Below are 13954 nucleotides of genomic sequence, written 5' to 3' on the forward strand. Positions count from 1 at the left end.
CAACAAGAAAAGATGCCTAAAGGTGCTTGGAGATCCCTGGGAGACCCTACAGCCACAAAAGGGTTTTGACGTCGCCCGGCCTGTCAGCCAAGGTCCCTTCCCAGCGCCCAGCTCCCCGCTCCCGGGGACCTCGTCCAGATCCCAGCTGCCCACGGTGTCCAGCCCCGGAGCAGGAGCAGCTCAGGTGTGGGCACCCCGGCCCCACCCCGGCCCCACCCCGTCAGGTGCAGGGGGCAGAAACCCCGGTGCCGGCGGACACTGGGGACCCACAGGTTGGCCCGAGCATCCCCGCGCGCTCCGCTGCAGCTGTGTGCGCTCCGCACAGCCGTGCCTCCCGCGGCCGCTCGCGCACACGCGTGTGATGTGCACCCGGCGTCCGCACGGCCTTGCACACGGGTGCGTGTGAGTCAGCGGCGGCCCCGCGCGAGCCCGCACAGGTGGCGGCGCCGCGGCGACCTGCCCCCGAGTGTGCGAGGGTGTCCCCCCCCCCCCCCCCGGCCCCCGGCCCCGCCGGCCCCTCCCCGCGCCGGGACTCACAGCGACCGCAGCTTGATCCACATCTTCTTGCTGGGGGCCGACTTCAGCTCCAGGGGGCACGGGCAGTCGGGCTCCAGCATCGCGGCCGCGCTGCGCGGGGACAGCTCCATGCTCGGCCTCGCCTGGGTCGGGGCAGGGCGCCGCGGCTCAGCCTCCGCCCTCCGCGCCCCCGCCCTCCCCGCCGCGGCGCCGCCACCAGGCGGTCCCCGGCCCCGTCCCCGGCCCCGGCCCCGGCCCCGGGCCCCTGCGCTCGGCCGCGGCCCCGCTGCGGCTCCGGCCCCTGCGCGCGGTGCACCCGGCTGCGGCTCCGGCCCGCCCCCCGCCCCGCCTCCCGCCCCCCGCCCCGCCTCCCCCTCCCCCTCCCCCCTGCGGGCGATCCCCCTCCCCCGCGCCTCCCGCAGGGCCGCGGGGCTCACGCAGCAGCGGCGCCGCGGGCGGGCACGCAGGGGTGGGAGGGAGGGGGTGCGGGGTGCGCGCCTGTCTGGGTGTGTGCGCGCGTCTGGCTCTGCGCCTGGGTGTGCGCGCGTCCGTGTGTGTGTCCGTGTGTGCGCGCGTGTCTGGGTGTCCGCGCGCCTGGTGTGCGCCCGGGTGTGCGCGCGTGTGCCCGGGCGTGTGTGCGCGCGTGTGCGCCCGTGCGGCTCCGCGCATCCCCGCGCCCCCGTGCGCCCCCGCCTCTGAGCGCAGCCCCAGGTGCGCCCGCGCCCCGGGTCCCGAACCCGCTGGCCCCGCGGGTCCCCGCCGGCCTCCCTGGGCCTCCAGCCCCCCTCCCCGGCCGGCGGGACCGTCTTCCCAGCCTCGGGCTCCCCGGGGCAGGACAGCTGGGGGGGCAGGCTCCTTCCCGGCTCCCGCGCCGCCGCCCGCCCAGCCCCAGGGCCCCGCGGTCCGCCTTGGGCACCAGGGACGCGGCCGCTCAGGACCCAGCACGGCGCGGCGGGCGCACAGCCTCCCCCAGCGGCCCAGTCCCCCCGGAGCTCGGCCCCCAAGCGCCCCGGGAGCCCTTACACTTGTTCTCCTGCCTCCATCACCACCTACCTCAGCCGGGTGGGGAAATCCTCTGCGAAGGGAGAGTGGAGATGCGGGAGGTGCCGGTCCCCTAGGTCCTGGTCGCACACAGGCCTCTGATCCAGAATCCCGGGATGGGACTTGTAACTTGGAGGACTGGAGGCTGGAAGGAGGGGTGGTCAGGAGAAGGTATTCACTCCATTCCAAATGTCGGGGGGGAGGGTCCCCCCTTCCCAGGCAACCGGGGAGAAAGGAGCAGAGGCGAAGTGGCGGGTAAAGACGTCCAACATAAAAGAATCGCCTCTAAGGTAGGTGATCGGGTCAGGGCAGGCCTTCGGACCCCAGACCCGGACGGCCCAGTACCTGCAGAACCGCTCCCCGCAGAGGCCCCCACGGAGGGGACAGCAGGGCCAGCAGGAGGAGAGGCGGACAGCCTGCGGCACCTGGCCCGCGGGGCCTCTGGCGTGTGCCTGGGAGCCGCTCTCCCCTCCTCGCCCGGGAGGAGCCCCCGCCAAGACAAAGCTGCAGCTGAGACCCCGTCGGACTCCCACACACCCCAGCTCTCCAACCTGGAGCAATCACCTTCCCGAACAACTGGAAAAGAATGGGCTGGCAGCTACAAAAGAATTGCAAATGAGCATCAGCGTTAAGGAGCTGCCCAAATTAGGCAGATATTTAAACTAAGAGAGGCGGAAAAGGGGCGGGAGGTGTACCTCCAGGGGGACCTCCACGGGCCTCGTCAGCGCGGCGGCAGATCCCACCCTGCGGCCCCGGGCCCCCAGCCCCTGCCCCATTTTCAGAAAAGGAAAATTCACCAAAGCAAAGCAAAGGTTATTCATGAAAGACACGTTAGAGTCCATCTAGCCCAGCCCCCTGCGTTCAACAAAGGGGAAAACCGAGCCCAGGGAAGTGATGGTCCCACAGAGGGTCAGCGCCCAGCCCGGGCCAAGCCTCCACCCTCCTCCTCCTCCCCGCGCTTTTCCATCCTGTGGCTCTCTTTCTCCTTTAGTCACCTGTCCCGGTGTTTGACCTCAACCCCATCCTTCTGGCACTTTCATCCCCCGTCTGTCTCCCCCACCTCCTCACAGATAGGAACCCCATTTGCCTGCTCCATCCATAGGCTCTAAAGACCACGGCTGTTCCCTCCCTGTCCTCTTGCCCCCCCACCCCCGCTTTCCCAGGCTGCCTCTGCCAGCCTCACTCGTCTCTCTCCTTCGTGCCTTCCGAGCTGCCCCTGCCCCTTGGAGCCCCTGCCTCCTCACTCCCCGAACCCCACTAGCCTCCCAACCAGCTGGCAGTTTGATAGAGACCAAAAATGATGCTTTGGCAGCGGTGACGGATGGATGTGATGTGCCTCCCACGGGAATGCTATTTAAAGGGGCGGCCTCACCATCCTCTCCTTCCAAAGTGACAGGAGAAGAGCCTGCTCCTCAATCTCTCCAGAGCTGCAAACTCAGCTCAAGTTAACTTCTGGCTTCCTCACCCTGCAGCCTGGCCTGTGCTCCCGCTTCCTGCTCAGGTGGGAGGGAGAGTACTTGACAACTCACGGAGGTGTGGGGGCTGAGGGGGGCTCATCTTCATCTCTTTTGATGACAGGTACTTAGGAGGAGCGGGAGGCCCAGGGAGGGGACGGGAGGCACAGTCTTCCCCCAACCTCGTGAGTGCATTTCAGCCATGTGCCAGCTTCTTCTCGGAGTCAAACTTTGTTGGAGAAGAACGGAGAGAGGCCTTCCTTCCCTCCTGGGCCCCGGCGCCCAGCAGCCGCTGTTCTCCCCCTGGCAGGCGGAGGCCCGCAGGTGACAGCCCCGGGCCAGGCCCGGCCGCTCCGTGAACCACCTGGGTCGCGGGAGCTGCGTGGCACCGCCCAGAGGAAAGGGAGCTCGGCTGCCAGCATGTCACCCCGGGCCTGGTGGGAGGGGGCGTTCCATCTCATCGCCGCACACAGCTAATGGAGGTTCTACTGAAACCACGGCACTAATGAAACTGCTGAGGCTGGAACCTACTCTTGCCTGCAAGACAAAACGATCAGAGTCAGACTCTCTCCCCGCACCCGGTCCTCACTTCCTTTTAAGGCGTAAATAAAACAAGCCGGGGATGTGAGAGCAGCTGGTTGCGTCCCCAGCTGTCAGGGGTCGGAGGCCCTCCTGGTCAAGAAAGCATAGGGTCCCTACGCGTCCATGAAATGCTCATGGGTCCCTCACGGGACCCGTCCCTTCACCTCTAGACACTCACTTCTTGTTTCAGGTGGTAAAGCCATCGTGCCCTCACCTCCTCCTATGTGCTCATTCTGGAGCCTCGGGATCCTAACAACCAAGTCTTCCCAGATGGCCGAGCAGTCTGGTCAGGTAGAGATGATCCAAGGGATTGGCATCAGACGTGGTCCCGGATCTAGATGTACTGCTAAATGTGTGACCCTCATTAAATCATTAAACGTCTCTGAATCTGTGTGCTGGCCTAAAACAGGGAGGCCTTCCCTGGCTCCCCTGCAGAATTGTCATAAAGGATGTGAGAGCACTTCGAAAAAGCACGCATCTTAGAGAAACGTGCGTGTAATTGCAGGTCTGTAAAAAGATGCTGCTTAAAAAAAATAAAAAAGTAAAAAAAGTAAAAATTTTAAAAATTAAAAAAAATGCTGCTTGCAATGACTTTTTTTTTTTTTTTTTTTTTTTTTTTTTTTTGCAATGACAACGTTTTAGAAAAGGAGAACAGGGATCCCTGGGTGGCGCAGCGGTTTGGCGCCTGCCTTTGGCCCGGGGCGTGATCCTGGAGACCCGGGATCGTATCCCACGTCGGGCTCCCGGTGCATGGAGCCTGCTTCTCCCTCTGCCTGTGTCTCTGCCTCTCTCTCTCTCTCTGTGTGACTGTAATAAATAAATTAAAAAAAAAAAAACTAGAAAAGGAGAACAGATCTCTGCTGCCAAGGGGAAGGGAAGGGGAAGGGAATATGGTTGCAAAAAAAAAAAAAAAAGCAACGTGAGGATCCTTGCGGTGACTAACCTGTTCTGTATCTTGACCGTGGTGGTGAGATACGGCACAAACCGACACGTGAAAACGCTGTTACGGAACTAAATACATATACACAGAGCAAGGAGTGTGAGTAAAACTGGGGAATCTGGATTAGATCATGACATGCTATTATTAGCATAATACCCTCTAGTTCCATCCATGTCATTGCAAATGACAAGATTTCATTTTTTGATAGCTGAGTAGTATTCCATTATATATATATATATATATATATATATATGGCATATATGGAAGTCGGCATCTCGGTAATGAGAGTACACTATGGTTACGCAAGATGTCACCTACGGGAGAAACTGGTAAAGGTATAGAAGCTCTCTCTGTGTGCTTTTTTTTTTTTTTTTTGGTTGACACAATGTCTCTGTTGTTTCTTATAAGTACATGTGGATTAACTATCTCAAAAAAAAATTTTTTTTATATATTTTTTATAAGCTTTATGCCCAACATGGGACTTGAACTCACAACCCTGAGATCGGTGCCCAGCCAGGCACCGTTCTCTCAATAAAAAAATTTATTTTTTAAAGATTTTATTTTTTAAAGATTTTATTTATTTATTCATTCATGAGAGACACAGAGAGAGAGAGAGAGGCAGAGACACAGGCAGAGGGAGAAGCAGGCTCCATGCAGGGACCCCGACGTGGGATTCGATCCCGGGACTCCAGGATCGTGCCCTGGGCCAAAGGCAGGCGCTAAACTGCTGAGCCACCCAGGGATCCCCTCAATAAAAATTTTAATTAAAAAAAATGTATCAGGTCTACCCTCTCTTCCCCTGCAGCAACGTGTCTTGCGGTCCTCCGGGAGACTCCTCTCAAGGAGCTCTACAGGTACGTGGAAGAGGGTCTCCATGTCAAGGATAAGATCCCAGCGGAGAGATAAGGGCCTAGGAAGAGTTGCTAAGAGGCTCCCGAGCCCTTTCATCCTCATCAACTTTGCCCTCAGCCTCCAAAGGCCTGACCCTGAATCACTCCTCGAGAACGTAATGTGCTCCGCAGCCAGGAAGCTGGATGCTCTGCTGCTTCTGCCCTAAGGACCACTCATGGTTGAGAAAGACTGACGTATCGGTGAGGAGTACCGAGTTAAAAAAAAAATAAAAAAAGTATTGACTAAGCCCGGGTCTTGAGGAAAAAAAAAAAAAAGATCAAACATGCACACAAAAGGCCAAAACAGCGGTCACACGGCTTTAAGAAACCCCCGATGGTTTTGTGGAAAACCAACAATTGCTTCCTTTTTATCGTGGGAGGGTGGACGTGACCCTAATCAACTGGTTAATCGCGTATGCCCGTTTCAACCGCTCTGGACCTGTGACACCGGGTCTGTCGCTCCAGTTCTCCCCGGCCATGGCCACGGGGGTGCAGAGGGGACGGGCGGGGCCGCTGCGTCCTGCCGCCGAGTTCACCAAATCCAGTTCAGTGCTATCCTGAACGCCCCAGGCACTGTGACACTCGAAATTCTAATTAGTGCAGAAAAGGGCTGAGTTGAAACAGCTTGTACTCCCTCAAGTATACCCACTCTCAGGGCCCTATAATCTAATGAGGTCTATGAAATTTAAGATCTAGGGGAGAAATCCCTGCCTGGAGCAACAGCTGTACCCAGGATGACAAGGGGATTTGGGTTAAACTAGTGGCTCCGGATAGGAGGGAGAGTACCCCCGAGTGATCTGGGAGGGAGACCCACTGACTCTGATCCCATTAGTTGTCACGTGGCCTAGAATTAGCTAGACTGACCCTCTGCTCTGGGTTGTAGGGACGCCACAGGAAAAGCAGGAGGGGTTACAGCTACACAGATGGGAGAAGGTGCTCGTGCTCATTCCCTACAAGGGGGGGGGGGGACAGGGACGGTCTCTCAAGAACACCTGTTGCCCCTGGAGGCAGCAGAGCTGGAGGCAGAGGGAGAGCCCCACAAGGAAAGGGGAGCTCCTTTGCTCCTACTTTGCAGGAGGAGCCAGCTGGAGGTTTGCTGAACACGTTCAGGAAAGGAAGAGAGGAGATAATCGTCCTAATGAATGTGCAGGAGACAATAGCAGCTCCAGTGGGAGGATTATAAGCTCATTATGCTTTAATATGATGATGGATCATCCCTGCCCGCCAGCACCATCCTCGGAATGGTGATGAAGGTCGAGACACCCGTGCCGGTTGCAGCTCAAGCGCTTGTCACCGCAAGAGAACAAACGTACCCGTGTGTCGCTCGTGCCTCTCGCGGCAAAACTGCACGCACGTGGCCCCAATTCCCGGACTTTTCCCGCAGACCGCCCCCCACCCGCACCCCCGGCCAGCCTGCCCCGCGTCCCCGCGTCCCTGGATTGTCCCCCGCGTGTCGTCCGTTCCTCAGCTCCGGCTCCCGGGCCCATCCATCCCTCGAGGAAACGGCTATAGTGTCACGGGGTTAGGGGGTCCGAAGGGCCCCTCAGTGGGTACTGGCTGCCACTCGGTTCAGGTAGAAGGCCCGGGACACCTCCCGGTAGGCATTGCGAAGCAGGACGTAAGGGAAACAGGACTCCAGCATGTCCAGAGTCAGGAAGGAGGACTCCTCCACCACCTGGAAGACAGGAGGCCAAGAGATGAGAACCGCGGGCGGGTGGGCGGGCGGGCGGGCCTCGGGGATGCCCTGTTCCTCCCAACCCGTCCCGTCCCGTCCCGTCCCTGGGCCTTGGGGCCTCGGAGCTGCAAGTGGACGCGGTTCCCAATCACACTCCCCGCTTGTCCCCTCACTCGAGTAGAGCAAGGCGGCCCTTCGGCTCCGTTCTAACGGCCCCAAGGCCCCTCATCAGCGTTCAATGAAGGGCCCGGCAGCGGGCGGCAGCGAGGAGCCGTCGGAGCCTCCCTTCTCTCCCATCCTGGATGCCGCACCAGCGTGTGTGGGCAGCACCGAAGCAGGTGCGGCTGCACAGGAGCGCCGGTGACACGGCTTCACGGCCGAGGAGACAGTCACCACCGCAGGCCCAGAAAGCAGGGCCTGGAAGCCACGCAGGGCCTCCCGTGCCGGGCTCAGCAGCCTCCCTCCCTCCAAGCGGTGCTTGGGGAGCAGTGAGGATGCTGCAGAAGGGAGCGGGCATGATTAATTAGTTTAATTAGAAGCCTGTGCGCTGTGGCAATCCAGCAGCCCCCGGAGCCTAGCAGGAGGGTGGCTCGAGATGCCCGGGAAGACGCGGGCAGTGGGGCGCGGCAGGAGGCGCAGGCACATTAGCCGAGGGCCCTACAGCCTGCCGTTGGGCTGCGGGGTCCCCATCCCCGAGGGAGGAGCAGGGTGTGTGTCCTTCAGTGCCCCCTGCTCCTCGCCCAGCAGACTGTGGGACTAAACACCCTGGAGAGAAGGGTCCCGAGTCCTCCGGCGAGTCACACACACGCCCCCGCCCCCCAGGGACGTCTGGGGTTTCAAATCCTGAAAATGCACCCGACCCAGAGGATTTAGCGTATCTGCTCTACGGCGGCTCCCCGTGCAGTCCTCTCACGCTTCCGAGCGCGTAAGAGTCTGGGTCCTCAGATACGGGCGCGCATGGCCGGTTGCCGCAGGCTGCACCCGGGGAGGCCGCCGCTCATGGCTCACGGCAGCCCCCACCGGAGGCCGGGGGAACACAAGGGCTTTCTTGCTGAGCAAGACTTCCAAACCTTAAGCCAGGAGGGGGAGAAGGTGTCTTCTCTAGGATATGAGCCCCAGGTACAAGGAGATGAGTGGCGGCTTCTAGAAGGATCCAAGGGCCCGAGACTTCCCATTGTTCGCTCCATCAAGCACGGAACACCTCGGGGCTCCTCACTGGAGGAAATTCCGGCAGCAAAGGCCGAGACCCCTGGGCTCTCATCCCAAGTCCGCCCACGTATTTGGGGGGAGACCTTAATGCCACCTTCCCTCCCTCCCCTCAGCTCCTTCACCTACAGATTATACGGACCGGACCTGGGCTGATTCTGACGTCTAGGGTTCCATGGTCCCGAGTCCTCCCCTGCCCAGGAACCCCCTGCCCCGACGGGCTGCAGCGCTGGGGGTGGGCCGGCCCAGCCTTGCAGCCAAGACGGAAAGACCCCGGGAGGCGAGCGTCTGGCCAGGCCCGGCCCAGTTCCTTCCTGTATTTCTGCTGGGAACATTTGCATTCAAATTGCTTTGCAGCAGCTAGTGCCCAGGTCTCTCCCTCGAACAAAAAGCACCTGGTCCTAGCCTTGGCCTCCCACCTACACGTGAGGGGCGAGGAGGCACGGCCGAGGGGCAACAGGGCACCACCCACAACCTTGCAGAGGCGAGAACCGCCCAGGAAATGGCCCAAAAAGTAAAAGGAGCGGCAGAGAGCGGCCCAGCACTCGCTGAGCATGTGGCACGTACCAGGCACTGTCACCAGCACCTTCCCACGAGGCGGGATTATTGCAGCCTTTCATGGGTAGAGGGTCGGGGTCTCAGGGAGGGTCGTCCACTTGTGCGGGGAGCGCGCTCCGGGCACCCGCCCCCACCCGCCTCCCGTGGCCTCGCCGCCCACTGCACCCCCCCTCCCCGCACGGCCTCTCCTCTCGTCTCCATCCTGGGCCTTAGCCCAACGGAGGCCCTTCCTGGCTGCGCGCAGCTAAGCCGCAGACCCTCCGGGCGCCGCGGGGAGTCCCCGGCGTGCCTGCCCCCGACGTCTGCGGGCCTGGCCGGAGGTGCACATGCAAACCTCCGCAGCGTGTGACTAGAGACCCAGCAGGATCTTGTATCCCTTGACCCTCACAATCTACCCTTATATTTCCGTGAAAGGCCAGGTTCGAATTCAGAACTCCCGGGCCCCTCAGCGTTCCGCACGGAGCAGCGTGGAGGGGACCGGCCTGGCTGCGGCATTTGGAGGCACACGCATCCGGACTCCGGCCACAGACCCCGCACTAGAGCTCTCCGTGCGGCCGCCCCGACGCACCTGGGCAGCAGGCCGTGCGCAAGGCCCGCAGGTAGGCCGCGGCCACCTAGAGACTCTGACGGGCCGAGGAAGCTTTAGTGCGGACTCGGAGCTGGAGCACAGCCGCCCCCCGAGGCCAGAGAGGGGCCGGGCTGGGAGCCCCTGCCGACGCATCTCAGGGCGCCAGTAACCTGGGAATCAGACTGAGAGCGAAGGAGTGAGTAAGCGTGTCGGAGAGGAAAACAGGGTCATGGGGAAAAGTGTTTTTTTTTTTTTTTTTTAAGTTAACTGAGTCAGAGTTCCCAGAACTTTCTGCCAAAAGCAGTGAAAAGCCCACAGCTTGGGAAGAAAGAGATGGCAGGCGCTGACTCACGGCCCACCCAGCTCTGTGTCTTGGGCTCTGCGGCTAACCGCCCCTCCTAGGAGCCCCCCTCCGCTCCCCGCCGCACCTCCAGCTCCGACGGACAAGGCACGTGGTGGCGGGACGTGCGCAAGCGGAATCAAACATCAAACGTGACCTGGCCACGGGGCGCGGACACAGCGCCCCCGCCCTCTGGGTCGGACATGATACGGCAGGTCACCGGGCGCCATCCGCCAGGACCAGGCCGGCCCCGAGGACTCGGCCCCGAGGACCCTGCCCCGGGGTCGGCGGACCCGTCGGGCACCTTAACCGGAATGTGCGGCGGGCACCCGGGAGCCGCAGAGGCCGCCGCGTCCCCCCACCCCGGAGGTGCCCCGGGGCCTCTGCTCTCTCGGCCCCGGACCAGCCCAAGGCACCCACGTACCAAGCGCATGAGCAGAGAAATGGATTCCCGATTCCTGGTCTTCAGCTTGTCGGTCTCTTGGCCCAGCTGCAGGAGGCTGACGGAGGCCACCTGTGGGGGAAGCGCTTGTCAGCAAGTGGAGCCTTCGGGAGGTCAGAGGAGGACAGCCTCAGGCCACAGGAAGAGCAAGAAAGATCAAGGGGGGGCTGGGAAGTGCTGGGGTGCGGGGAGGCTCTGGAGAGGCGCCGGCCTGTGAGCAGGAGGTGGCCCGACTGCGGGGCTGAGGACAGAAGCCGGAGCAAGAGCTCATCTGCCCCCGCAATCGGCCTCGGCTGGGCCTGGGGCTCCCACCGCAGCGGCCTCCCCCTGCACCGAGACCGCCTGGGCCTCTGATTGGGGCGCTGCAGCCGCGCTCCGTATCCTCCTCCTGTCACCTCCCGAGTGCCCGTCCTCTGCGTTTACCTCCAGGCCCCAGCAGGTCGTGTCTGTAGCCCCAGCCCACGTCCCTCTCGGTGCAAACAAACAGGGTAAGGTCGGGGGCGGGGGTCCCTCCTCACCCCCTAGGGATCTGTGCAAGTGTTCATATCGAGGGTGCCCAGAGTCCCGCGGGTTGGCTGGCTGGCCCAGTTTACACGCAGGCCCTCTACCTCCGCTCCCAGGACAACGTAGGATGCCCAAGAGAATAGGGTCGGGCGTGTTTCCTCCTAAAGGAAGCAGACGAGGCCCCACTTCTAAGGCAGGCCCATGCTTTGCGAAGGAATAAGCTCCCCATCGCCGAGGGTGCTCCGGGCAGCAGCGGGTGATGGCCCAGGTATCAGAAGCGCAGGGTGGGAACTCCTCCACGGAGGCCCCGAACGGAAACCTCCTGGGCCTCTTTCAGCAACGGAAAGAGATTACTTACGCTGTGTATTTCCAGAGGCAAAACCAAGATCAATGGTGATAGTTACAGGGAGTCAGACTTTGGCTAAAAATGGCTCCTAAAACAATCTTTTCCTCACACAAATTGGACGTGACCTAAGGTAGGTGGGTTACAAGCTCCAGTCCTAGAAACGGAGACGGGTGTTCTCGAAGGGAGATCCCCCGATGGAGGCAGCAACAACACCTGGGGACTTGGAAATGCAAATTTTCCAGCCGTGCACGTCAAATCTACTGAGTCAGAAATCCCCCAGGTGATTCTGATTTATGCTCAAGTTGGAAAAATGTGAAAAAAAAGTTTGATGTTTTTAGGTCAGGATTAAAGGCAGAAAGTGGGGGAGGGCGCCCGGGTGGCTCAGCGGTTGTGTGACCCTGGGGTCCTGGGATCGAGTCCCGCGTCGGGCTCCCTGCATGGAGCCTGCTTCTCCCTCTGCCTGGGTCTCTGTGTCTCTCATGAACAAATAAATAAAATATTTAAATAAAAACAAAGCTGGAAAGGGCCTTATAGGCTCTAAAACTTGGCGTCTCCGACTTGATTGTGCATCAGATCCCCTGGAGACCTTATTAAAAACAGAGGCGTGGGGGCGCCTGGGTGGCTCAGTCGATTAAGCGTCTGATTCTTGATCTCAGGTCTCAGTCTCTTAATAGAAATAAACAATAATTCATTCTTATTTTTAAATTAATTGTTTGAAAAAAAAAAACAGAGGCCTGGGCTCTCCCCGGAACATTCCAACCTTGCACGTCTGGCTCAAGGATCAGGAGTCTGTATTTCAACAAGCTCCCTATAGGATATTCTACGGCACCCCAAGGTAATGAATGGCAGATTCGGCGTCACCTCCCTATTGAATAAATGGGCAAAACGAGGCCCCCGAAGTTCGGCTCTTCAGAGCTCCCACAACCTCTTACTGGCAGATCCAGAACCACGACTCACGATTCACGGACTCAGTCCAACACTCTAGGTGATCAGGTGGAGGCTGACACCTCCGGCCCTTCACAGGGTGGCCCCTTCCTCACGGAATGAATTAGGTGACAGGTTGGCCTCCGGGGCACCCAGCAACCGCATCTGGGGACTTAAGCCATGTAGCCGGGGCCACTCACCACCAGAAACTCCTTGAGGTGCGTCTCGATGTTCTTGTTGTAGAGCGTGAAGAGGGCAGCGGACACCTGGATGATGGCTTTGGTCAAGCAGTGAATGTTGTTGTTGTAACCTGGGTCATGATTGACAGAAGCGGGGAGAAGCGAAGGGGACGTGTGAGCCGCGCCGGGCTGGCCCCGGCTGGTACCCTCAGCCTGTTCAGGGGAGACCCCCGCCCACCCCCCGCCGGCCGTTTGACACCAAAAGGACGAGGAGGCATGTGGGGAATGAGATCCCTGAGAAATATGAGGCGATTTTTGGATATTAGGAGAAGGATGATCCTTAAAAAATTCCACCGGGATTGAATTTTGCGGATAGTTCGTTCTCTTTTTTTTTTAATATTTTATTTATTTATTCATGATAGAGAGAGAGAGAGAGAGAGGCAGAGACACAGGCAGAGGGAGAAGCAGGCCCCATGCAGGGAGCCCGATGTGAGACTTGATCCCAGGTCTCCAGGATCACGCCCTGGACCAAAGGCAGGCGCTAAACTGCTGAGCCCCCCGGGGATCCCCAATAGTTCATTCTCAAGTGTCTTTTGAAACAAAACTACACCTGAGTCAGAAGTCTGGCTCCTCCCGGCAGAGGTTTCCATCCCATCCCCCGGCCCCAGGAGCCTGGAGAAGCGCACGGGTCCCTCCAAGGGCTGCAAGCGCTGCCGGCCTACTTACCGTCCTTCTCGATGCTGAAGAAGGAAGCGGGGTCGGTGGCCAGGAGCGGGAGCGAAGCGGCCAGGAAGACCAAGAGCAAGCAGGCCACCTTATACTCCTCCTCGGGGGATGAAGTATCTGGTAGGACGGGAGAGGACAGACGGTGAGGCCCGGGCCTGCGCAGCTCTGTTCCCAGGACTGCCCGAGGGTCACGGGACACGCGCCCAGGAAACACTCGGTAAAGCGGGCGAGCCCTTCCTGCTCAGGGGCCAGGACCGGCCCATGGAGGCCTCCTCCGGCCCCTGGAGCAGAGCTCTTAGCCGACGTGTGGCCCGAAGACACGCGGGCGGCCTGCAGGGGGGAAGGGGGGAGGCAGCAGGGAGAGGCAGGCGTCCCCCCGAGCAAGAGAGAAGGGCCAGTCTGGCCACGTTGAGAGGGCTGAATACCAGCCCCTTGGTGTCATCCCGCTCCGAGTATGGGGAGGAAAACGGGAAAAGTAAGAGAAAACGGGAGGCCGCACAAAGAAGCCAACAGTGTCAAGGTGATACTTACCTTTTTGTTGTTGTTGTTAAGATTTTTTATTTACTTAAGAGAGAGCAGAGTGAGTGAGAACACGAGTGGGGGGAGGGCAGAGGGAAAGGGAGACGGAGAAGCAGGCTCCCCGGCTCGCCGAAGCCCAGCGTGGGGCTCGATCCCAGGACCCGGGACCATCACCTGAGCCACAGGCAGACAGATGCCCACCCGACCGAGCCCCCACCTGCGGGAGGGGGGAGCCCCACACGCTGCGGAACTCAGATGCCGCTCCCACTCCGCCGCTTCATCTGCATTCCTCTGATTTCCCCTTCTAGACCCTGAGTCCCTCTGGGTACTGGTTGCACATCAAAAAGTTCGCATTTTTTAGCAGACTGACAGGTCAGCCCGTCACGACCTGGCTGCGACTCTAAATTGCCTGGGGCTTGGGGACCACACTTTAGGTCTTTCTTTAGCTCCCCGCTTGTACCCTCTGAATTGACGACCCCAAATTGACGTCTTCCCACCTGAAAATACGGCCCGAGCCCTCCCCCCGCCCGCTTTCCTCAATTTT

At 60.2% G+C, this 13954-nt stretch overlaps 2 protein-coding genes across 3 annotated transcripts in view; both read right to left on the reverse strand.

Annotated features, from left to right (window-relative positions):
• The window catches only part of PDE1B (phosphodiesterase 1B), a 29716-nt gene extending 27043 nt beyond the window's left edge, over positions 1 to 2673 (reverse strand). The window contains exons 1-2 of the mRNA XM_025458659.3: positions 1570 to 2673; positions 538 to 659 (exon numbers count right to left, since the gene is read on the reverse strand). Of these exons, the coding sequence (XP_025314444.1) occupies positions 538 to 647 (110 nt within the window). The 5' untranslated portion in view covers positions 648 to 659; positions 1570 to 2673. The remainder of the gene's footprint in view (positions 1 to 537; positions 660 to 1569) is intronic.
• Positions 2674 to 6600: 3927 nt separating this feature from the next.
• NCKAP1L (NCK associated protein 1 like) overlaps positions 6601 to 13954 on the reverse strand; it is a 53917-nt gene continuing 46563 nt past the window's right edge. For both annotated transcript variants that reach the window (XM_025458674.3, XM_049102900.1), the window contains 4 exons: positions 12892 to 13008; positions 12187 to 12296; positions 10195 to 10284; positions 6601 to 7098 (listed from right to left, as the gene is read on the reverse strand). In XM_025458674.3, the coding sequence (XP_025314459.1) occupies positions 6967 to 7098; positions 10195 to 10284; positions 12187 to 12296; positions 12892 to 13008 (449 nt within the window). In that variant the 3' untranslated portion in view covers positions 6601 to 6966. The remainder of the gene's footprint in view (positions 7099 to 10194; positions 10285 to 12186; positions 12297 to 12891; positions 13009 to 13954) is intronic.

This window comes from Canis lupus, chromosome 27 (assembly GCF_003254725.2).
Source record: "Canis lupus dingo isolate Sandy chromosome 27, ASM325472v2, whole genome shotgun sequence".
Lineage (NCBI taxonomy): Eukaryota > Metazoa > Chordata > Mammalia > Carnivora > Canidae > Canis > Canis lupus.